Source organism: Entelurus aequoreus, linkage group LG03 (genome assembly GCF_033978785.1).
Source record: "Entelurus aequoreus isolate RoL-2023_Sb linkage group LG03, RoL_Eaeq_v1.1, whole genome shotgun sequence".
In the NCBI taxonomy this organism is placed as follows: domain Eukaryota; kingdom Metazoa; phylum Chordata; class Actinopteri; order Syngnathiformes; family Syngnathidae; genus Entelurus; species Entelurus aequoreus.
Window position 1 is genome coordinate 12,508,824 of NC_084733.1, and position 26,321 is coordinate 12,535,144.

Here is a 26,321-nt window from a genome sequence, read left to right on the forward strand (position 1 = left end):
ACTGTATTGGTGTTTCATCACTCTAATGACCTCAGATGCAATCAATAAAAAATAAAAAATGCATGCATTCAAGCACGTACGTCTTTCTGTTGCAGAAGAGTCCTGTACTCTGCGGACTGTTGCTTGATTTGGATCTCCGATGCCTCCAGCTTCTCCTCAAGCTCTGCATGTATCTTTTTTAACCTTTCACACTGCAACAAACAGAAGAACAAAACATACAGTACATGTTTCCAGCGAAAAGACACTCTTTAACTTGGTAGAAGTAAACAAGAAATCCAACCTCAAGTTTCTGAGAGACAAAGGCAGCCTCGACATCAACCAACTTGGAATTGGACACCTGCAGCTCTGTGGTGGCATCTGCATTCGCAACAGGAATAGAAATCATTCGGGGTTAGAGGAGATAAATGCCTTCATTAGTATAATATAGATGTGTTGGTTTCAAATGACAAACAATCACATTAGTGCAGACACTGATAAGACAATGGAATCTTAACAACCTTTAATTTGATCAAAACAGCTTTTTTAACACACATTAGCTTTCCCTTCACATGCAACTTTTCTTTTGAAGCTCTGAGTTGGAGCCTAGAGGTCAAAGTTCTCAGTGCTGTGACACGTATTGAGCGATGCTTGCTCTTAGGTTCAGTCAGGACATTTGAAGACAATAAGAGCCTGATTTGCTAAAGGTTTGCGTGTACTAAAACACATGCAAACCTGATGGCACACGCAAGTCTGATCTACTAAATGTGTGGATTGCTTCTGTCAAGTGAGCAGAATAAGGCATGCAATCCATTTTGTGTCTCTGTCTTCATTATTATGCAAAATATATACTGATCATAAACACGGCCACAATACTGGGAGTAGAAATGCAAATATTATTTAGGGCGCGCAATGTGATTTATCAACACTCATCAACGTTTCGCAAGCACTGTTTTGCGTTTTATTTAGCACGTGTGGGAAGGACTTGCTATCTGACACAGATGCACACGGCTGTGACAAAAGAGATGCTCGAGCTGACGATGTTTAGGCCAAGAATCCTCCGTCCTGTGTGTCAACATTTTTGGCGGTCAGAAATAATAAATATTTGCTGTTAATATTTTTGGAATTCCACCAAACTATCAAAAAATTAAGCAGACTTTTAGGGATCATCATTAATAGCTCGTAGAAGGATTTTACTGGAGTGGAAATGACAGTTTGTCCCCAAGGCCTCCCTATGGCTTAAGGACCTCATGTTTTTTTTAGATTTAGAGAAAATGTAATATAATCTGCGGGGTTCACCAAAACAATTAGACTTGACCTGGGGCTGTATGATTAGTTACATAGCTAAATTAAGGACAATATAGGATGAATGTGACACTCATTGTTGACAATGAACCTTTTCACTTATCTCAACTTTTTTTTAATTTTTTTTTTTTATTCAGTGACACTTCTCCATGTTTGTAATTTTTATTTTTATTGTTACTTTTTTTCCTTTTAGTCAGTTTGTGTGATTCTCTATCTGCTTGTGGTGAAGAAGAAGGCAGTATATTGCTACCCACTGTGACTGAAATGTAGGACGGGAGGTGGGAAGGTTGTTATTATTTTACTTTTATTATATTGTTTTTTGTAATTTATTTTTTATTATTATTTTTATTTTTATTTTTTTGGGTGAGGGGGGAACAAAAAACAAAACAAAAAAAAGTGCCTGGTTTCTCAGTACCTGTATTATGATTTCCCTATTAAATGAATAAATAAATATTATTTAAAAAAATTAAAATAAATAATAAAGACATTCTTAATTCAGCAACATCATTTTATAATTGTATAGTTGCTGGATGACTTACAGTTGCTGGATGATTAAAATAAACCTAATTGATTTGTCATTTATTATTTTTTAATGACATTTATTTCACATAGAATATATATTAAAATATTTCTTATATAAAAAAAATCTTTAAGTATGCATTTTTTTGCATCTTGAGATGAAGTGCAGCTTCTCTCCAAATTAGCACACAATCAGCAGTAAAGAAAAAAGAAGTGGTTTCAATGTCGATGCACTGCACGACATGCTTCTAAAATGCCCATAAAAAGTGGTAGATGTCTATTGCATGTTTGAAAACAGCAAAACGCCACCGGTAGGAGCATGATAACATGAATGTGCAGTAAATGAGCGTTTCCGTGGTTATACCTCGTATAGTACACGCAAACTCCTCATTTAAATAAGGCGGTCTGCACCACTTCACAATTGCACACGCAGTGTTAGTGGATCACACGCAACCCAACTATTAATAGTACACGCCATTTTCTAAATTGTACACGCTTGTTACCGTGTGGTATTCAGATCTTAGTAATTTAAGTCTTAGTATTTAAAACTTAGTGGGAACTTTTACAACTAAAAGGTTATGTTAAGACATCCGGGTTTGACACTCCCTCTGCTTGCGTGGTTTTTTTTGGGGGGTGTACTTTGTGCTCTCCACACCCAAAAAACATGGATGGTAAGTTAATTGTATTGTATACGGAGGTGTGAATGTGAGCGTAAATGCTTGTTTGCATATAATACGTGTACGTACTGTGCCTGCCCTCTGTATATGCAAACCACTGCATGTAGAGCAGCTTTGGAAAAAAAAACAGGCTTCCCAACATGCCTTAAAACGAGGCTCAGCCAACTATCAATCAGTCAGTTTCAAGTTTGATCATTTACTTTTGTCTTCAACCTATCTGCTAACCTCGCATGTAGATACAGTGCATTTGGAAAGTATTCATAGCACTTCCCTTTTTCAGTCTGCGTAGCAACTGGGCCGCTGTTTTAAGAGTTGAACTGCATTTGCGTGTTTTCATCGCCACAAAACTCTAGGACTGATGACGTAGAACACCTAGCCTTGTTTATCCAAAATACAGACATTTTCTAATTGAACTATAGTACAAGAACACCACTAATCTCTAAAAAATGTTTGCCAACTTTACACTTGAAAAATCTCCTCGGCAAAAAAATCTACAGTGAGTAAAATTTTCATTGGAACTTTTCTTATAAGTTACAAATGTATCTGTGAATCTGCCAAATATCTTTCAAAATCATCGATTGGCACATTGTGTTTTTGGACCAGTCGAATCCGACCAGTCACGTTTACTCAAATTTTCCGTCACTTCCGACGCTAATTTCATGAACTTTATCAATTAAAAATACACCGTAACTGTGAAACCTCTTTTTTCGGTTTCTTCGTTTAGCAAACTTTCCAATGATACCAACCTTTTTAGATGGGGTAAATTCTAAGAAAGTTAACATTTTTAAATAAAAAGGTCACACCTAAAGTATTGACAAGAAATCGGTGCATTTTCACTGGTTTTAAAAATCCATATATTAATATTTATTACAGGAAAATTATTCTTATATCATTGGAATCCTCCTTACAAGACCTGTCTGATAATACTAATAATATTAATAATAATAATAATAATAATTTGGGGGAGGGGGTCCCCACATCTGCGGTCCCCTTCAAGGTTTCTCATTGTATCCCATTGGGTTGAGTTTTTTCTTGTCCTGATGTGGGATCGGAGATGAGGATGTCGTTGTGGCTCGTGCAGCCCTTTGAGACACTTGTGATTAAGGGCTGTATGAATAAACTTTGAATAATGGTTTAATGTAAACCTTCTTTTTAAAATTGTACACACATACCTACAGCACAATGCTTCTCAATCATTTTTTGTCAGACTCACAGTCTGACAAAAAAAAAGTCTGACCGGAACTCTCTAATAACTAAAGTTACTTGGGTGAATAAAGTAAACTCACTACACCGGTATGTTTTATCGCTTTCATGGCGAGGTTACTGACAGATAAAAGAAATTTACACTACTTTATATTAGAAATGGCGCCTCATCAACCCATCACTATCAATCAAAAAAAGTGTGTAATGTTCTATATTTTCAATGGAACATATAAAATGTTGGTATTGTTTACTTGAGTCATATTGCAGTCTACACGTACGTATCTCTTATATGTGACTGCCATCTACTGGTCACATAATGATGATGCGATGACCCGGATGGATGGGAAGCAAACTTACCTCCTACTTCTTCCACTCCCTCCAGTAACATGTCTTTGGTGAAGTTCGATATCTGCCCAGTGAACGAGGACAGGCTCCCGCCTACCTGTCCAAGGGACTGGCCGAGGCCAGAGCCGATCCCACCAAGCCACGATGACATCTCGGAGGAGAATGGAAGCCAAACAAACACAACAACAACACAGACGTAGCCTAGCTTAGCCTAGCCTCGCTTAAGCACAGTAGCTAGGTCATTCAACAAAACAAAACCGTAAATGGCACCAGCCGCCAATTAATCACCTTGACAACGAAACGTCCATTTGAGGCAATTAATTGAGGAATCTAGCAAGCTAATCCAAATCAAAACAAGCTAGCTAGGCGACAGACAAGCTAGCTGAACGGCTCATACCGGAAGTGGCAGACTTGTGTGGAAAATCACCGCAAAGTGAGGACGCATCGCAAACAAAGGCTGTTTTTTCTTTGCACTTCCTCGGTCTATTTAAACGACACAGCTGTCAATAGAATGCCACCTCAACTGCAGCCATGATCTGCTGCTGTCAGCTTTGACGTGGACACAGCCAGGCGCGTCATAGCGGTGCATTGTGGGATACCAACTACACATGCGCGATTAATAAACCAATCTAAAAAAAAAAAAAAAAACACTTTTTTTTTTTTTAACTAAATCATGACTTACGTGTAATTGTCTCTGTTAAGTCATTCACGCAACCCTGCAACCGCTAGTTAAAGTGAAAAGCGACCCAGGTGTTACAGGCATCGCCTCGGACAGCTACAAGGTGGGCGTGTTTAATGAGCGAGCAAAATCGCGATTGGCTCGGTTTATGACGTCACTTGAAGAAACAGTCGCTTCCAGCCGAATGTTTGGTAGGAGTAAGTATTTAATGATGGGAACAATTAAGAGTACAAAAGCCCTTAAATGGATATCTTTGTTAAGAACATTTTAAGTGATTTATGTAGCCCTTTAAGCCTTTTATTTTTTCATATTTTTTATTATCATTTATTATTATTATTTAATACTGATTTTTTTTGATTGATTGAAACTTTTATTAGTAGATTGCACAGTGCAGTACATATTCCGTACAATTGACCACTAAATGGTAACACCCGAATACGTTTTTCAACTTGTTTAAGTCGGGGTCCACTTAAATTGATTCATGATACAGATATATACTATCATCATAATACAGTCATCACACAAGATAATCATCCGAGTATATACATTGAATTATTTACATTATTTACAATCCAGGGTGTGGGATGTGGAGGGGGGATAGGTTTGGTTGATATCAACACTTCAGCAGCAACAATTGCATCATCAGAGAAATGGACATTGGAACAGTGTAGGGCTGACTTGGTAGGATATGTACAGCAAGTAGTGGACATAGAGAGAGATATCAGGAAGCATAAGAATAAGTATCTACATTTGATTATTTACATTTGATTATTTACAATCCGGGGATGTAGGATGTGAAAGGGAGGGTGTTAGTTTAGGGTAACTAATGTAAACCCTATCTGTATTTGCTTTTGTTTTCTTTCCTTGACATGCTTCGCTGATGTTGAAAGTGCCTTGACTTGTGTGTGCATTATAAATGTATGTTTGTTGTTCAATAAAAAAATAAAAAAATTTAATAAAATAAAAAGAGTGAAAAAATACCACCTACTAGGTATACCAGTACTGGTATAGTATCGCGGTACTAATGAATAAAAAACGGTACTACCGGTATACTCTGTTTGAAAAGTAGCGGTTCCCGGGCATGACTGCACGTCGTCACGTCATGACATTGCTGGTTGTGCGAGCAGAGGAGCATGTTCGGCAGTGCACAATCATGGAGTACTTACAAGCAGACAGTGTGTAAACAGAAAAGGGAGAACGGACGCATTTTGGCCTAAAAACTAAAGATAAAGGTGAAGTTATAAAACTGAAACGCCCTTTTTTTTAAAATTCATATTATGTTTATAAACTCAGGAAATATGTCCCTGGACACATGAGGACTTTGAATATGACCAATCTACGATCCTGTAACGACTTGGTATCGGATCATACTTGCCAACCTTGAGACCTCTGAATTCGGGAGATGGTGGGGGGGTTGAGGTGGGCGAGGTTGGGGGGGGGCGGGGTTTGGTGGTAGCGGGGTTGTATATTGTAGCGTCCCGGAAGAGTTAGTGCTGCAAGGGGTTCTGGGTATTTGTTCTGTTGTGTTTATGTTGTGTTACGGTGCGGATGTTCTCCCGAAATGTGTTTGTCATTCTTGTTTGGTGTGGGTTCACAGTGTGGCGCATATTTGTAACAGTGTTGAAGTTGTTTATACGGCCACCCTCAGTGTGACCTGTATGGCTGTTGACCAAGTAGGACTTGCATTCACTTATGTGTGTGTGTAAAAGCCACATATACAGGTATTATGTGACTGGGCCGGCACGCTGTTTGTATGGAGGAAAAGCGGACGTGACGACAGATTGTAGAGGACGCTAAAGGCAGTGCCTTTTTATTGTTGTCCGGGTGGAAATCGGGAGAAATTCGGGAGAATGGTTGCCCCGGGAGATTTTCGGGAGGGACACTGAAATTCGGGAGTCTCCCGGGAAAATCGGGAGGGTTGGCAAGTATGTATCGGATTGATACCTAAATTTGTGGTATCATGCAAAACTAATGTAAAGTATTAAACAACAGAAGAATAAGTGATTATTACATTTTAACAGAAGTGTAGATAGAACATGTGAAAACGGAAAATAAGCAGATATTAACAGTAAATGAACAAGTACATTGATAATCAATTTTTACAGCTTGTCCCTCATAATTTTGGACAAAATAATAGAATGCAAAATGACACAATATGTTACTGCATACGTCAGCAGACTCATTAGAAGCCTTTGTTTGCTTACTTACAACTAAAAGAAAAGTTTTCTTGTATGTTCACTATTTTATTTAGGGACAAAATTGTTCTTCGATTGCAATAAAAACATATGTTGAATGTAAGATTTTTTGTTAAAATAATAAATTGTGGTCCCCTTTATTTAGAAAAGTACCAAAAAGTATCGAAATACATCTTGGTACCAGTACTGGTACTAAAATATTGGTATCGGGACAACCCTACTGCCTACCCATTGATGCACCTATTAAGATAGGGCGAGAGTTAGGGCTAACTCTAACCCCCTGCCTGCCCCCAATTGTCCGACCATGCCATGGCTGACAGCCATCACGGCAGTCTTATGCCCTTGAACTTGTATTCATGTTGCTAGAAGCAATCTATAACTGCCTATTCAATAATAGTGAACACATTTGCTTCTAATGGAAGCCATACCAGGGGCCGTACTTATCAAGCGTCTTAGAGTGCCATTTTACACTTAAGTCCTGAGAATTTGCGAAATTTAGTCCTACTCTCAAACTTAACAATAAAAGCTATTTATCAACTTTCTTAAGTCTAAGAATCACTCCTACTCTCTACGACAGGGGTCACCAACGCGGTGCCCGCGGGCACCGGGTCGCCCGTAAGGACCAGATGAGTCGCCCGCGGGCCTGTTCTAAAAAAATAAAAAATAAAAAAAAATAAAAAAAATAAAAAATAAAAAATATATATATATATATTTTTTTTAAAAATTAAATCTACATAGAAAAAACACAAAATACACTTTCAATCAGTGCATCAACCTCCCCCATGCACACTCATCCACACCCACTCACACAAAAGGGGTTATTTCTTTCTGCTACCAATATTCTGGTTCCCACAACATAGACAACACATCTGCAAGGGACACAGTCCCTGAAGCACACATGATTGTATAGGCTGCTGGTCCACTAACATTTTCATTAATTACTATTTTTTATGTAATTATTTTTATATTGTTTTACTTTCTTTTTTATCCAAGAAAATGTTTTTTATTAATTTATCTTATTTTTAAAAAAAGGGCCTTATCTTCAACAGACCAGGTTGTCAATTAAATTAGATTTGTTTAAAGGGTTTTTTAAACCAGGCCCAGTCCAGATAATGTCCAAGTCGGACTCAGCAACACACACCTTCATTCATGTACACAGAAAAAAATTAGGGAACACAACAGATTGCATATAATTTATAAACAAAATTACATTTTCAAAATAAGCATTTATGTACAGTCCAGATTATGTCCAGGTCACTCAAATTAGGGAACACAACAACAGATATCATATAATCTATAAACATAATTATACTTTCAAAATAAGCCTTTGAGGACTTCTCATCTTTTTTTTAATGTTTTTTGGCATCATTATCGTTTTCAACCATGTAACTTTCTAAAGTTAGAAAATACTGAATAAATGTTTTAAAGAAAGTAATACTAAGTGAAAATCTGTTTTTGGCCTTAAAAATAAACATTTTACCGAGTACTATAATTAAATTGACTAAATCATGATTGTCAATGAACTCTCCTAAAATAACAGAAACCACATTAAGCTTCATTAACAAACCAATCCTTAAACACATTTTTTCAACTTTCACCCAAAACAAAGACACAATATGACAATACCAAAACAAATGCAGGGTGGATTCAGGCTCCTGACAACAAAATCGGCAATCATCTGACTCTGTCATATTCCATAATTTTAACATTTTCCCTGTGGGTAAGAAGTTATAAATAATTTTAATTTGAAAATAACAATTTTGCACATCGATAGTGGTTTTATAGATTAGTTTGAATATGGCATCCCATGGCAACGGGCAGTCAAAAAAGTCCTCCCATTTTCCCTTTGTGTTGTATGAGGCAGCCTTCAAAGATTTCTTTATTAAATAAAAATTATATATTGTTCTATTTATTTTAGTTCCTTTTTGCCAACTAGAATTTCTTATTAGAGGTTTACAAACTAATAATTTAGTAGTTCCATAATTAATTATTTGTTTCCATCTTTTCCCAATTACTCCAGTTAGTTGATAAAATGAAAAGCTTGAGCAAGCATCACCATACATAGCTCTAAATTCATCATACTTCATCATTTTACCATTCTCATTGATAATATCATTGACAAAAATGATTCCTCTTTCAAACATATTTTTCCAAAAGAAAGGCTTTCCATCTATTACAATATTAGAGTTCATCCATATTAACTGCTGCAAAATATCGTCTCTTTTTTCTGGCACATAAAATTGAAAACACCACTATGAGTGGATTGTTTCCTTTATGAACCCCGCCATGTTTCCCAGCAGACTCTCTGGGAGGGGATCACTTGTAAAAAAGGATACAATTTCTTTTGATACAGTACATGTTTTTTGTCCAACAGGACATTTGTGTACCACTCAATGTTTAAATACATCTTTGGAACAATTGATGCTTTTAAAGACAGACACATAGCTTCAATTTTGAGAAGTTTCAGGCCCCCATATTCATACTCTTTGTACAAAACCTTTCTTTTAATCTTTTCTGGTTTGCCGTTCCAGACAAAATCGAAGACCCTCCGCTCATAAATCTTAAAAAAGTTTTGTGATGGAGCTGGTAATGACAAAAACAAATAAATAAATTGAGGAATAATTAACGAGTTGGCAATAGACATTTTACCATACAAGGTTAGGGATTTCCCTTTCCATAATAGCATAATTTTGTCCAGCTTTCTTAGTCGATTATCATAATTTACTGAGCCTAGATCTTCCAGATTTTCTGGGACAACAACACCAAGTATGTTAACTGGTCCATCTGTCCACAAAACAGGCACTTTGCATTCCATTCGAAAGGACGTCCCCTTTAGATTTCCGATCCTTAACATTTTACATTTATCATAATTAAGCTTAAGGCCAGATTGCTGTGAAAATATGTCCAAAAGATTAAGAAGGTTCCGCAAACAATGAGGAAAAATCTTATCTTTGTGAATCAGCCTTTTCTGACATGAACTTCATCAAGAACAAACACAGAACACGCCTCACTGATGCACATCTGCAAGACTCACTCAGAGTTTCAGTGTCAAGTTACACACCAGAGTACAACACACTAGTTAACAGCATGCAATGCCAGGCTTCCCACTAACTGACAAAGAAACAGATAACAGATTTGGTGTCCAGTTCAAAGTGTGACATGATTTAAAAATTTGAGAGTTTACTTTTGTATTTTACATGAGTTATTATTTGTACAAACATGGTGCAAAGTAATTAATGATTTGTTAAAAAATGTTAGTACCTAGCTAGTTAAAATGGGATATTGTGATTTCACAAGACTGTCTTAGAAGTGATCATTTAAAAATGTTCAATTTGAAAAATGTGCACTTAGAGAAAATATAAAAATAAAGTGTTGCATATTTATATTTATCTGTTTCTATATATATTTATTGTGAGAAATCATTAAGATGATCAGTGTTTCCACAAAGATAAATATCATTAATTATTAATAATAACAGAGTTAAAGGTAAATTGAGCAAATTGGCTACTTCTGGCAATTTATTTAAGTGTGTATCTAACTGGTAGCCCTTCGCATTAATCAGTACCCAAGAAGTAGCCCTTGGTTTCAAAAAGGTTGGTGACCCCTGCCCTACGATATTTAAGAGACCTTCAGAGGTGTCCTGAGTGGTTAGGAGTTGCCAGCGGGGGATGGCACTGAGGCGGGAGAGACGTGCGCGAACGTTCAGGGAGCGGAAGGATGTCCTGGCTTTGTTTGATGACGAGCAGCTGATCGAACGGTATCGTTTAGACAGAGCGGGTATTATTTTTGTCACAGATTTTAATAAGGGGCGTCATCTCATCAGCAACATCACACAGCAGAGCTTTCACAGCAGAACTAAATATAGTATATATAGAGCCACCCACACCAGTTTGAAATTAGTTGCCTAATTAATGAATTGGAAAGAAAAGGAAACATTTGTTTTTGATTCATTGCCAATATTGTTTGTTTGTTTTGTATTATTTTGTAGTTTATTGTCAAAATATACACTCCCATTGTCCACTTAAATATTTCCAAGATATTTCTTTATTCTTAGACAAGGGATTCCCTTCCGTGATTGGTCATTTCTATGGACACAGAAATGACGTCACCTAAAATTCCGTTCACGGCACATAGTAATGTCGTAATTCAGCTCTGAGTGTGACACTTAAGATTCAGTCCTACACTTCGCTGAAAGTGTGAGTAAGACGCTTGATAACTAACTTTCAAGTGCAGCTTTCAGCGAAGAATTTATTTACTCATAAGTCAACTCTTAGCAGACTTCTTAGGAGTAATTCTAAGAAGCTCGATAAGTACGGCCCCAGATCCCTATAGTAATCCAGAAGGACTTAACCTGTATAGTCACTTTCTGTAACCCAAAATATAGATGATACGGAGTTGAGTTTATGTATTTTATTTTTCAGTATCAAATGGTTCAAGTCAGTCAAAAATTGTTTACAGTTTATGTAAGATTTTTTTGTATTTTTATTTCAGGCAAATTGATGGATTTTAAATTGTTCCTGTTACAGTCTAAAAAAAACAATGTTAATAGTTATTCTTTGTTGTAAGTTTTTTTCTTTTAATGTTAAAAAGGCTACAATGTTATGCTGAGGTGTACTTATAGACAACAAGTACTATTTATAGTCGCTGTGGGGGGGGCGCAAAATGTCTTCTTCTTCCTGGGGGTGGCGTAACAGAAAATAACAGAAAAGTAACAGTAGCAGAAAATGCCCACATCCAATAAAACGGGAAAAATGTGTTCACATTTTATCATAGATCATCAGTTTAATGTCCGTCTGACCATCTGAAGCTGGGTTGTCCAAACTACCACACGCCAGCCTCTCTAATGTGGCCCGCGAGACGTCATGACTTCAACAAAACATTGCACCCCGGAATGCTTTAAAATAATACTAAGCAGTCTCAGAAAATGGCACTTATTCTATCATCTATTGGACAGAGAGAGAAAATCAGATCACTGACCCTTGTATGTACTATAAGAAGATAGCACAACATTTACTTATATGACACAGTCCAAACAACCTTTGCTAGTCATGGTGCAAATAAAAATGCAACTAACAAAAGGTCAACACACATGGTCACACATAACACAACCTGCTTACTGAACATTGTGGATATTATGAAAACTGTCAACACCTTTAAAAAAAAAAGAAATCAAAATTACACATTTAAATCCATTAGAGTGCATGATGGGAAATATGTAAAACACTCTCTTCACACTTATCCTTGTAGAAGGTAGGAGTCAAACTTTAACATACTCTTAATATCCAATTATATTGATTGTATACATCATATTAATATAATATGTACACACACACACGTATACCGTATTTTTCGGACTATAAGTCGCAGTTTTTTTCATAGTTTGGCCGGGGGTGCGATTTATACTCAGGAGCGACTTATGTGTGAAATTATTAACACATTAGCGTAAAATATCAAATAATATTATTTAGCTCATTCACATAAGAGACTAGACGTATAAGATTTCATGGGATTTAGCGATTAGGAGTGACAGATTGTTTGGTAAACGTATAGCATGTTCTATATGTTATAGTTATTTGAATGACTCTTACCATAATATGTTACGTTAACATACCAGGCACGTTCTCAGTTGGTTATTTATGCCTCATATAACGTACACTTATTCAGCCTGTTGTTCACTATTCTTTATTTATTTTAAATTGCCTTTCAAATGTCTATTCTTGGTGTTGGGTTTCATCAAATACATTTCCCCCAAAAATGCGACTATACTCCAGTGCGACTTATATATGTTTTTTTCCTTCTTTATTATGCATTTTCGGCCGGTGCGACTTATACTCCGGAGCGACTTATAGTCCGAAAAATACAATAGTTAATTTACACACAGCCGGCTTTCAGCCCCCGGCCACATTTTTTTTACCCCGATAGATGTAGTACTTTATTGATTCCTTCAGATGCGACCCCCAAGTCAAAAAGTTTGGACGCCGCTGATCTAAGATGTAATGACAGTTTGACTGGTGATGGCACTATTAGAGATGTCCGATAATATCGGACTGCCGATATTATCGGCCGATAAATGCTTTAAAATGTTGTATTGGAAATTATCGGTATCGGTTTCAAAAAGTAGAATTTATGACTTTTTAAAACGCCGCTGTACGGAGTGATACGTAGGGAGAAGTACAGAGCGCCAATAAACCTTAAAAGGCACTGCCTTTGCGTGCCGGCCCAGTCACATAATATCTACGGCTTTTCACACACACAAGTGAATGCATGCATACTTGGTCAACAGCCATACAGGTCACACTGAGGGTAGAGGTATAAACAACTTTAACACTGTTACAAATATGCGCCACACTGTGAACCCACACCAAACAAGAATGACAAACACATTTCGGGAGAACATCCGCACCGTAACACAACATAAACACAACAGAACAAATACCCAGAACCCCTTGCAGCACTAACTCTTCCGGGACGCTACAATATACACACCCCCCCCCGCCCACCTCAACCTCCTCATGCTCTCTCAGGGAGAGCATGTCCCAAATTCCAAGCGGCTGTTTTGAGGCATGTTAAAAAAAATTATGCACTTAGTGACTTCAATAATAAATATGGCAGTGCCATGTTGGCATTTTTTTCCATAACTTGAGTTGATTTATTTTGGAAAACCTTGTTACATTGTTTAATGCATCCAGCGGGGCATCACAACAAAATTAGGCATAATAATGTGTTAATTCCACGACTGTATATATCGGTATCGGTTGATATCGGAATCGATAATTAAGAGTTGGACAATATCGGAATATCGGCAAAAAAGCCATTATCGGACATCTCTAGGCACTATGAATGGTACGGATAGGTACCGACCCATCAGGCCCTTCAGGGTGTTATCATCATGTGAACTAAATATTATTAAGATCTAAATTTGTCAAGCCAAACTATTCAAGTTTTGTGTTTAAAATGTTGTGGCGAGCCATCAGATCAAAGCTTGGCTCTAGGGATGTCCGATAATGGCTTTTTGCCGATATCCGATATGCCGATATTGTCCAACTCTTTAATTATCGATACCGATTTCAACCGATATCAACCGATATATACAGTCGTGGAATTAACACATTATCATGCCTAATTTGGACAACCAGGTATGGTGAAGATAAGGTACTTTTTAAAAAAATGAATCAAATAAAATAAGATAAATAAATTAAAAACATTTTCTTGAATAAAAAAGAAAGTAAAACAATATAAAAACAGTTACATAGAAACTAGTAATTAATGAAAATTTGTAAAATTAACTGTTAAAGGTTAGTACTATTAGTGGAGCAGCAGCACGCACAATCATGTGTGCTTACGGACTGTATCCCTTGCAGACTGTATTGATATATATTGATATATAATGTAGGAACCAGAATATTAATAACAGAAAGAAACAACCCTTTTGTGTGAATTAGGGGAGGGAGGTTTTTTGGGTTGGTGCACTAATTGTAAGTGTATCTTGTGTTTTTTATGTGGATTTAATTTAAAAAAAAAAAAAAAAAAAAAAAAAACGATACTGATAATAAAAAAAACGATACCGATAATTTCCGATATTACATTTCAACGCATTTATCGGCCGATAATATCGGCAGACCGATATTATCGGACATCTCTACTTGGCTCCATGCCACGCCCACATCCTGTGACGCAAGCAAATTTCCTTCACAATGTATCACCGCCCAACCTTGTGAATTTCTTTTTAACAGCAGCTTATTAGGTCAAAGTCCCATGAAGGAGTTTGTTCAAATACAATTGTTTAGCCTAAAAATCGCCGACAGAAAACCGGTTTATTTTTTTTAAATATGGCTTCTTGAGATTTTCACGTGTCCCCTCTCATGATAGGCGTCTCCATCGGTTTTCGTGACGATACATGAATCTGGTAGCAGGGAGTACTTTTTAAAATGTTCTAAGGGGGTGCTAGTTAGTCAAATTCAAAATGTTGTCTTAGGACCCCCAAAAATATCAGGGGCCGTACTTATCAAGCTTCTTAGAGTGCCATTTTACACTTAAGTCCTGAGAATTTGCGAAATTTAGTTCTACTCTCAAACTTAAGAATAAAAGCTTTTTATCAACGTTCTTAAGTCTAAGAATCACTCCTACTCTCCACGATATTTAAGAGACCTTCAGAGGTGTCTTAAGTGGTTAGGAGTTGCCAGCAGGGGATGGCACTGAGGCGAGAGAGACGTGCGCGAACGTTCAGGGAGCGGAACGATGTCCTGGATTTGTTTGGTGACGAGCAGCTGATCAAACGGTATCGTTTAGACAGAGCGGGTATTATTTTTGTCACAGATTTAATACTTTTCGATTCCTTGTTGATTTCTGCATGTGGCTGCAGTGGGCTAGTATATATAGAGCCACCCACACCAGTTTCAAATTAGTTGCCTAATTAATGAATTGGAAAGAAAATGTTATGAGAGTAGCGTATGTGTGTGGCCGTGAGGTGAGTGACGCCAGTGAGTGTGTGGGCGAGGAGAAGAGAGGGAGCGGTAGCGTGTAGTGCCGGCGGGGACTAGTTTGTTTTGTATTATTTTGTAGTTTATTGTCAAAATATACACTCCCATTGTCCACTTAAATATTTCCAAGATATTTCTTTATTCTTAGACAACGGATTCCCTTCCGTGATTGGTCATTTCTATGGACACAGAAATGACGTCACCTAAAATTCCGTTTACGGCACATAGTAAATGTCGTAATTCAGCTCTGAGTGTGACACTTAAGATTCAAGTCCTACATTTCGCTGAAAGTGTGAGTAAGACGCTTGATAACTAACTTTTAAGTGCAGCTTTCAGCGAAGAATTTATTTACCTCTAAGGTCAACTCTTAGCAGACTTCTTAGGAGTAATTCTAAGAAGCTTGATAAGTACGGCCCCAGATTTTTCGCCGGACCTGATGCGCCTGCAAAATTTCTCTCTTACTCATTATCTAGTCCAGTTGCCAGTCGGGTGACGCTATATCTGAATGTGGATAAAAAAAATGGCTAAAAAAAAGATTTTAATAAAAAAGGGCTCCGAACTGCGGATCGTTTTTTTTATCGTTCACTTAAAAGAGCTGTTCAAAAGACTCGAGTCGTTAGCCAACGTCACATCTCGAGCAGGATTCCACAAAAACAGTAGGACATGGGCAAGAAAGCATTACATTTTTATCCACATTTTAGTAGATTCTAGTAGTTTCACTTTACAAAATTTCCTCGCAATTCCTTAATTTTTCATAAAAGCAGCATAAAAGCTGTTTTTTTTAAGTCATTTATTAAATAATATTTATACATTTTTTAAATACAATCTCTGAAAGCAGGGAAAAGTGAACATACGCATGACAGTAAGCATTTAAAGAGACCATTAATATAAGATATCGCTCAGTAATTGTCAGTTGTACCTTCTCAGTAGGAGAGGAGAAAATAGTGTCTTTAGCAGACATCTGTGCAAAAAAAGGCAGCTCCTAAATTTCAGCAGCTTTGTAGCAACGTAGTAGTCCATCTTCATCTAGCTTCCGTCGGGATGTGTGCTGTGCATTCCGGCGAGTAGGTCAAAAGTACAATCATCACCCACAGATGCAGCACAGCCTGTGTAGAACAAACAAAAACATTATTTATTTGAGAAAAAAAAAAAAGCATGAAGCGTGTACACTGGCGCCTTGACGTACAAGTTTAATTGGTTCTGCGACGGAGCTTGTAAAAGGTGGTGTGGTATTACTGGTCTTCGGTGGGGACGAGCACCTTGAATAATTTACAGACCACACTGGCATACTCGCCAACCTTGAGACCTCCGAATTCGGGAGATTGGGTGGGGGTGTTGGTGGTAGCGGGGGGTGTATATTGTAGCGTATTGTAGAGTTAGTGCTGCAAGGGATTCTGGGTATTTGTTCTGTTGTGTTTATGTTGTGTTACGGTGCGGATGTTCTCCCGAAATGTGTTTGTCATTCTTGTTTGGTGTGGGTTCACAGTGTGGCGCATATTTTGTAACAGTGTTAAAGTTGTTTATACGTCGCGCCCTCTAGTGTGACCTGTATGGCTGTTGATCAAGTATGCCTTGCAATCACTTGTGTGTGTGTAAAAAGCCGCAGATATTATGTGACTGGGCCGGCACGCTGTTTGTATGAAGGAAAAGCGGACGCTATAGACAGTGCCTTTAAGGCACGCCCCCTATATTGTTGTACGGGTGGAAATCGGGAGAATGGTTGCCCCGTAGAGATTTTCGGGAGGGGGAACTGAAATTCGTGAGTCTCCCGGGAAAATCGGGAGGGTTGACAAGTATGCACATTGGTCTAACTATGGCCTGTTTAAAAAAAACAAAAAAACTTGCCACACTGTCGAGGTGACTTTTCCTTGTTTTTATCCACAAATTTGTAAGCTAATTTTTAGTTTATTTTCAAAGAATCAACCACAAGACAACAAGATGGCGCAATCAAACGTGATCGTTGTTACTGTTATGTGATTGGCTGTTAGCGTGTCACTCCCAGCTGATCAGTGATCACATCCTGCGTTGCTCGGTTACCAGAGAGGAAGTGCCTTTGTTCATGCAACCAACCTTTGCTTAGCAGTTTCCCGACTTCTTCCAAATGTAATGGCTATAGGGGTCCATCGAGGTGTATATATATAATAAATATTGCCAGTCACAATTAACTTGTGCTCAGCTGGGAAAATAAGTATATATATACTTATTATGTCATCCATTTACCTAGTATTATGAACTGTTACAGGCGTATTAAGTAATCATGTTAATATTTAAAAATGTAACTTAATAGAATGTGGGGATATAAAAGGCATCCGGTCACTGTTATCAGAACGGGCGGAGGGGAAATTGACGTCACAGCGTTTTTGCCACGGAGCTACTGCATGGAAGGAATCCTCATTTTTGACCGTTTTTGTGGACTTACCATTGGCCTGTGGAGAACTGGGACAACAGAGACTCTTACCAGGAGGACTTGGAGTTGGATGCGCAGACGCGGTACCGTGAGTACGCTGCGGCTTCCAAACATTCGATCGCTTGCCCGTACGTGCGTGCCGCTATGCGCATGTCACGTACGTAACTTTGGGGACTTTGGGGAAATATATGTGCTGTATTAACTTTGGGGAGGTGAACTGCACTTTGGGCTGTGGATTGAGTGTGTTGTGCAGGTGTTTGAGTTGTATTGGCGGGTTGTATGGACGGGAGGGGGGAGGTGTTTGTTATGCAGGATTAATTTTTGGCATATTAAATATAAGCCTGGTTGTGTTGTGGCTAATAGTTATATATGTCTTGTGTTTATTTATTGTTTTAGTCATTCCCAGCCTGAATATCAGGTCCCACCCGTGACTCCTTGATTTGGGTGGTGGCAGCGACACCCGGAGAACTTGGGTGCGTTTGTTACACAAAGAAGAAGTTAAAAAAATGTTTAAAAAAATGAATCGTACATTTTATTGAACACAATTTTTGGTCGATATTTAGAATGTGTCTCTGGAGATATACAGTACAGGCCAAAAGTTTGGGACACACCTTCTCATTCAATGCGTTTTCTTTATTTTCATGACTATTTACATTGTAGATTGTCACTGAAGGCATCAATCAAAACTATGACTGAACACATGTGGAGTTATGTACTTAACAAAAAAAAGTGAAATAACTGAAAACATGTTTTATATTCTAGTTTCTTCAAAATAGCCACCCTTTGCTCTGATTACTGCTTGGCACACTCTTGGCATTCTCTCGATGAGCTTCAAGAGGTGGTCACCTAAAAAGGTTTTCACTTCACAGGTGTGCTTGAAGCCCCCGCTGTTTCCACCACATAAATCAGGATAATTTTATTGTATTATTTTGGGAAAAAAAAGGGTACAAAAATATAACGCGTGCTCTGGGATTTTACGGACCCCAATGACCACGTTATAATCGAGCGTATTTTTAACGTCCATTGGCTGGTGTTATATCCTTTGTGAACTCCTTCTGCTTTAATATGTTGCAGATGGTAAAGTGCAATGCTCATATACACGCGCTACAAGCACTGTCCTCCACACTAATTTTTTTCTCACCAATGCTCGGAAAAGCTAAGTCGTGTCTCGCTAGCTATTAGTTAATGGTAGCGGGTGAGACATCGAATTTTGGGCGGGGTTCACTGTGGCATTTGGTACGATAACTAGCACCTAACTGGCTCCTAACTCCAATTTTTGCTCGCAACTGTGGAGGATGCATATATTTTTAAGAGTTCTTTCTTTTTACATAGCCATGTTTAGAGTAGCTAGTACTTTTCCTTTGTATATTCTACCAGTTTCTTTCGACATTTCCGATGCCTGGTTAGTGTCTTCACCCTTGGAATGTGAAGACAACCCCCACGGTCTCTCTCCTTATCAGTGTTGCGAGAATGAGAGGGGCGGGGCTTTCTTTGTGTGCAAAGAGTTGGCTTTTCCGTTTGAATGTCAGATCAATTAGAGTAGCCGATATGAATGTATTGGTTAATATGATCCCCTAAAGCTTTAGTGAAACTTGAAAATATTCCAATTCTGTCTTGATGGTCCCTTCTTACTCAGCATATATGTCATTGAAAGAACTTGGGATTGACCAGTAACTTAGATTCCCTTGGAGGAAGAACTGGTCTGACGCAACACAACTTAAAGTAAAAAAGTTAGCCGAGACGACTCTGTATCTCAAATAATTGGTAAGGTGGGCCACTGGTGAGTTGGAAGCGTCACAGTACTCACCATGTATAAGATGACAAACACTCTGGCTATGGGGTAGCGCCTCAGGAAGATCCCCAGTCTGATGCTTGAATGAGAAAAAATACAAACATTACTGGTGAATGTCTTCTAAAATTAATTTCATACAACTTACCTGAAACGGTCAATGGAGCTGGCGGCCTTTTGTACTTTGCCATACACCCCCGGACTCTCTTGATTGCTGAACAGGGACCGGTATGTTTCGCTGTCTTGTCCCTGAAAGCTCAAAGAATTTACCATCTGAAAACTGCGTCGGTTCTGAAATTCCTGCACGTATTTTGGCGGGGACGCTACCTGGTCCCTCGATGGTGCTCATGTCGATGGCTGATCCTCCCCCAGTCGGAACTCCTTCGCTGCTCTTCAGCTGTTTTCTCCAGACGCTCCAGTTGGAAGACCAGCGAGCTTTTCTCGGTGCCCAGAGCCTCCAGCATGGTCTGCTTCTGGATCAGCGTCTCGGTCAACTGGTGCAGACGGTTCTCTAGCTCTGTTTGGCTACTGCTGCTTAAGGTCTTGTTGGTCAACTGGAGAAAAGAGTACATTTGTAGAATTGATATTCTCGTAAAAGACATTAAAGGGTCACTAACACTGCTCAGGGTGTGCCCTCAATGTCATCATCATCAATCTTATTGCAGACCTTAAGATCCATTAAACATATAAAAACAGAATATAATACATTAAAAACAAAACAATGTGCTGGGATACATTCCAGCTTCCCTGTGTGAGCCTATGTCGCACAAAGAGCAATGGATGGACAATGAAAAACAACAAACCTGATCCTGAGTTTCTGTATTTCATCTTCTCTGTCTTTAACTCGGCTCTGCAGGGTAGTTTTGGCCCTATGCTGCTGTTCTTCCAGGTACTGCAGCTCCTATCAAGATACAAAGATTGTTTCAGGTCAAGATGACTGTGAGCACATTGGTATCAAGGACACAATTACCGTAATTAATTTCCGGACTACAAGCCGCTACTTTTTCCCCTTGTTCTGGTCCCTGCGGCTTATACAAGGGTGCGGCTTATTTACGACCTGTTCTTCTCCGACACCGACGAAGAGGGATTTCGGTGGTTTTAGTAACGCAGGAGGAAGACGATGACACAATGATTAAGACTGACTTTTCATATACCGGTAGGCTGGTTATTTTGATAACGTACAGGCGAGCACTTTGTATTACTTTGCACCGTTGTATTATTTGTACTCTGCACGAATGCTGTTCGCCATGTCAAAGATGTGAAAGTTTGATTGAATGATTGAAAGATTTATTGTTAATAAATGGGACGCTTTGCGTTCCCAAACAGTCATTTCTGTCCCGACAATCCCCTCCGTGGTAGCAGGAACCCCTATATACTACGGTAATTACACATCAAAACCCTGCGGGTGCGGCTTATATATGGAGCAATCTGTATTTTCCCCTAAATTTAGCTGGTGCGGCTTATAGTCAGTTGCGGCTTATAGTCCGGAAATTACGGTAAATAAAATCATACATCTTTAAATAATTACTTATGTGTCATTAATTATAATCAGAATGAAATACATACATGCGTTATTAAATGTGTTAATTTACTTACCATATTTTTCAAACTATAAGGCGCACTTAAAATCCTTTTTTTTAAAAAATGTTTTAATCGACAGTGAGCCTTATAACCCGGTGCGCCTAATGTACGTTTGATTGATTGAGACTTTTATTAGTAGGTTGCACAGTGAAGTACATATTCCGTACAATTGACCACTAAATGGTAACACCCGAATAAGTTTTTCAACTTGTTTAAGTCGGGGTCCACTTAAATTGATTCATGATACAGATATATACTATCATCATAATACAGTCATCACACAAGATAATCACATTGAATTATTTACATTATTTACAATCAGGGGTGTGGAGGGGGGGGGGTAGGATATGGACATCAAGTAGTGGACATAGAGAGAGAGAGAGAGAGAGAGAGAGAGAGAGAGAGAGAGAGAGAGAGAGAGAGAGAGAGAGAGAGAGAGAGAGAGAGAGAGAGAGAGAGAGAGAGAGAGAGAGAGAGAGAGAGAGAGATCAGAAGGCATAAGAAAAAGTATCTGCATTTGATTGTTTACATTCGATTATTAGCAATCCGGGAGGGTGTTAGTTTAGGGTTGTAGCTGCCTGGAGGTGAACTTTTATTGCGGTTTTGAAGGAGGATAGAGATGCCCTTTCTTTTATACCTGTTGGGAGCGCATTCCACATTGATGTGGCATAGAAAGAGAATGAGTTAAGACCTTTATTAGTTCGGAATCTGGGTTTAACGTGGTTAGTGGAGCTCCCCCTGGTGTTGTGGTTATGGCGGTCATTTACGTTAAGGAAGTAGTTTGACATGTACTTCGGTATCAGGGAGGTGTAGCGTATTCTGGTTGTGTTTACCAACCTCGACGCAATTTTATTTAGTACATGATGTAATGATAAGTGTTATCAGTAGATGGCAGTCAAACACAAGAGGTATGTGTGGACCGCAGGATGATGCCTGTTCAATTGACGTCAGCGGATTATCCATTTATGGTAAAGGTTTACTTCGCCATTGTAGTCCGACACTTTAGTTAATAAACTCCTTCTTTTTCTCTATCCTCTTGTTGTTTTAGGGCAGACTGGCTTGTACATGCATCCTCTGCTGTTGCCAATTCTAATATAAAGTAGCGTATAGTTCTAATTTATATCTGTCAGAAGACTCGTTATGGAAGCGCTAAAAACCAGCGGTACGACACAGATGATGGCGAGAGGACGCTGTCGAAGTGGAGGCACGTAAATAAGTCCACCCACAAAACGGCGCATCTCGAAGAGACGTTCATAAAGCATCTTAAAAATGATCTCTAAAGCATAATCTATGCAACATTTTGCCCCAAAAAAACACCATTACATGTTATGTAAACCACAAGGAAGTGTTTTAAATGTAGAAAAAAAATCCAGTGCGCCTTTTGCATGGAAATAGACCTGAATAGACCCGCTCATTGGCAGTGCGCCTTATAATCTGGTGCGCCCTATTGTCGGAAAAATATGCTACTGTAAAAGTACATTAAATAATTAATTTTAATATCAAACATTGGACTAGTTTTGCGTTTTCCCTCCCACTGACTGATTGGTGAGTTTGACAGATAAAATAAATTCATGGAGGACTGACAAACATGTTCAATAAATAAAATAAATGCATAATAATCATGAAATTATATCGCAAAATTATTAATTCATGAAATAAAAATAACTAATTACATTATTAAAAAATGCATTATATATTAATATAACTGAATATACTTTGACAATAAATAAATGCATTACCTTTAATACTATTGTGTATTTAATTCCAATACAATTAACTAATGCCACATGTAAGTAATTATTTATTTAGTTGTGTCTTATTTGCTTCACCATACATTCGGTGAAGATCGCTTCTCACCTGTTTGAGCCGCTCGACTTCAGCTTCCAGTTCCTGTTTGATCCTGTTGAGTGAAGCCTGCTGCTCCTCGAGCTGCACCGCCTGATCCCGCCATGTTTCTGTCTCTGCCAGCGACTGACTTTCCAGATCCTTACAGTAGTGACAAAATAGAGAAATACTTTATTGATCCCGAAATAAATTCCATTTGAATAATACGTCTTTGTTTATCATGTTCTTTGTGTTGACTATTTTAGTCACCTGTAAATCTGTCTGCAGCGAATGTATTTGACATTGTAGTTTTTGAATCTCCTCCCTCTGCAGCTCCTTCTCGTGACGAAGCTCCTCTATTTCTACAGCCGCCGCTCCACTGCCGTCCAAAGTGTCCAAACCCGAACCCTCCTTCAGGCTGCTGATCAGCTTCTCTTTGGACTTCATCAAACATTGACATCACAGCTTCAACTTTCCATGATATACAGTACACTGTGTATGTAGAACTGTGAGGTATAAACATATGGAGGTGTACACACGTGTAGTGGAGTCCTATATACATTAGTAGTAGAGTCGTATATATACACTTGTTGTAGAGTTGTATATACACTAATGGTGGAGTTGCGTATACACACAAGTAGTGGAGTTGTGTACTAGTAGTGGAGTTGTGTATACACTAGTAGGAGAGTTGTGTATACACTAGTAGTGGAGTTGTATACATTAGTGGAGTTGTATATACATGTGAAGTGAAGTGAAGTGAATTATATTTACATTGCGCTTTTCTCTAGTGACTCAAAGCGCTTTACATTGTGAAACCCAATATCTAAGTTACATTTTTAAACCAGTGTGGGTGGCACTGGGAGCAGGTGGGTAAAGTGTCTTGCCCAAGGACACAGAAGTGACTAGGTTGGCAGAAGTGTGCATGGAGGAAATACTTGTTGGAATTGGGCCTGTGTTAGAACAAAATTTGCAATAAAACCTAAAAAGAGGGTCAGAAGTGAAGTGTCTTCTTGTGGACACTATAATACATTATATTACTTTATTTTGTTTTCGTGCAAAAAACCCTCATTTTTAAAAGGTCTGGCGGCTAATATGTTGCCATGAAGCATAGGGTTGGGTATCGTTTGAATTCGAACTATTCCGGTTCCGATTCTTTGTTTCGATTCCGAATCCTGACGATTCTCGATTCCAATTCTTTTAAGAGGCAGGGTCAAAAAAAAGTTTACGATTTTTTAAATGAGCTAGCTAACCTACAGTCTTTCTGAATGAAATAGTCTGACATTCTCCATCCATTTTAATTCTATTAACTTTTTATGAACTTTACTATAAATTCCTCACAGGGCTGTTTTCAACTAGAATATAAATATCAAATCTATGAACTTGAATATAAATATGATAAATTATGAATACATTTTCCCAGGGGTACACTTTCCTCAAGAGAGCTTTATTTTTGAAAACCTCATGAAAACACATTTACACATAAGTGTATGATGCTGCAGGAAACCTCATGAAAACACATTTACACATAAGTGTATGATGCTGCAGGAAACCTCATGAAAACACATTTACACACACAAGTGTATGATGCTGCAGGAAACCTCATGAAAACACATTTACAAGTGTATGATGCTGCAGGTACTTAAACATGTTACCGTGCTCCCACTGATGGGCTAACCTGGTGCAGAAAAGCAAATAAACAATAAGAAACAACTTGCAAAACCCAGTCCAGATTAGCAGCAGGTACAGTATAAAATCAGAGACAGTTGTTGTTTAGGAAAATGACCATATCCGCCTTCTCAGGCAGGATGCGTGAGCGTTCTGGACAGATAGTGTCTCCTGCTGTGGAAAATACACGTTCGCTGGGTGTGGAAGAAGCTTGAACGCATAAATAGGAGAAAGCGAGATATGACAGCAAAGGATAAGTCTTTTGTTGGTTCCACCACCATGCAGCAGGGTCGTCAGACATAAGTATCGGTGGAACGTCCTGGTACATCTGCAGCTCTCTCTCCACTCGTTTCTTGATGGACATGGAGCTCTTTTATTTCGCGGTTATTTCATTTTTTTTTGTAAAGTAAAGCCACACTTTCGACCGCCGACGCCCGCTATCCATGCTTGAGCATGACTGACTCGCTCGGCTATGCTAACACTTCCGGCGGTGGGCGCTTCTTCGTTGGTGTTCAGCGGCTTCTTCTTCCGGTTCGGCGGACATATTTTTTTCCGGTCGTCGGACTGGTATCGAAAATAGGAATCGAAATTTAAACTTTTGAACGATTCCGGGAGAATCGGAAAGTTAGTCCCGGTTCCAATCGATACTCGATACCCAACCCTAATGATGCACCACCACAATCAAATACATTAAGGGGAAACCCTGCCCTAGTAGTGGAGTATACACTGGTGGAGTTGTATATACTAGAGGACTTGTGTATATATAGGTAGAATTGTAGTAGAGTTGTGTTCATGCTCGTGGCAGTGAGGCTTACTTGCAAGATGCGTGAGGCTTTGTTCTTGTAATCGTGTAACTCTTGTTTGGCAGTGTCTGCCGCCGTCTTGGCACTCTTCAGCTGCTGATGAAGGTTGTCCACACGGAGCTTCTCCTCTGTGGCTCGCTTCTCCGCTGCCGTTAACGACTCTGCCAGGGTCTGCCGCTCAGACTCCAGCCGGGACATGCGGCTGGAATACTCGCTCTGAAGCGCATGTTGATTTCCAATTAATAGCAGTAGTTTTTCCAACAAAATTGTATTACTAACTATAGGTATGTTTGCATGACAACAAGTTACTGTAAACAGAAATGTTTTGAGTGCAGACGGCAACTTTGTCATAATGTTCCGTTCAGGGTTTTATGCTGCCAATTCCAATACTGATAATCCATGATTGAGATCAGCCAATACCAATACTGGCTACATGTATTACATGTTAATTTTTTCAATGTACCTACCATGAGTGCTATTGACAGTTTAACAATATTAACACTCTATTTAACCTAGTTCCTTAATATCTATGTTTACATACAATTGTTTGAGCAAAACAAATTAGCCTAGCAGGGAATTATTCCTTGACATTGTAAACATGAACAAAAACAACAAAAACTATTTTGTGAAAATAAAAATATGGACATAATACTCCAGTTTTGATCATTTACTGATGCTACCCCTGGTATCGACACCACCAATTTATAGATCGAGCTGCTCTCCTCTTATGTGTCGTGCACGGACAGTGACAATGCTGACACACAGTTGTTGTAATATTACCCTCTCTCGAACGCTTATTTATTTGCTTGTTACATTTCCTGTTAATATCGGCTTACTTTCTGACGCAACGCGCTTCCACTTACCCTTCTTAAA

At 38.6% G+C, this 26,321-nt stretch overlaps 2 protein-coding genes across 2 annotated transcripts in view; both read right to left on the reverse strand.

Moving 5' to 3' along the window:
* Window positions 1–4,637, reverse strand: part of trip11 (thyroid hormone receptor interactor 11) — a 32,557-nt gene extending 27,920 nt beyond the window's left edge. Inside the window, exons 1-3 of the mRNA XM_062041245.1 lie at window positions 4,038–4,637; window positions 281–357; window positions 81–191 (exon numbers count right to left, since the gene is read on the reverse strand). Coding sequence (XP_061897229.1) covers window positions 81–191; window positions 281–357; window positions 4,038–4,176 — 327 coding nt within the window. The 5' untranslated portion in view covers window positions 4,177–4,637. The remainder of the gene's footprint in view (window positions 1–80; window positions 192–280; window positions 358–4,037) is intronic.
* An 11,526-nt stretch (window positions 4,638–16,163) lies between these two features.
* Window positions 16,164–26,321, reverse strand: part of golga5 (golgin A5) — a 29,532-nt gene continuing 19,374 nt past the window's right edge. Inside the window, 11 exon segments of the mRNA XM_062040402.1 lie at window positions 16,164–16,434; window positions 16,437–16,485; window positions 19,594–19,657; window positions 19,724–19,797; window positions 19,799–19,824; window positions 19,903–19,978; window positions 19,980–20,129; window positions 20,375–20,476; window positions 23,014–23,142; window positions 23,251–23,421; window positions 25,461–25,664. Coding sequence (XP_061896386.1) covers window positions 16,406–16,434; window positions 16,437–16,485; window positions 19,594–19,657; window positions 19,724–19,797; window positions 19,799–19,824; window positions 19,903–19,978; window positions 19,980–20,129; window positions 20,375–20,476; window positions 23,014–23,142; window positions 23,251–23,421; window positions 25,461–25,664 — 1,074 coding nt within the window. The 3' untranslated portion in view covers window positions 16,164–16,405.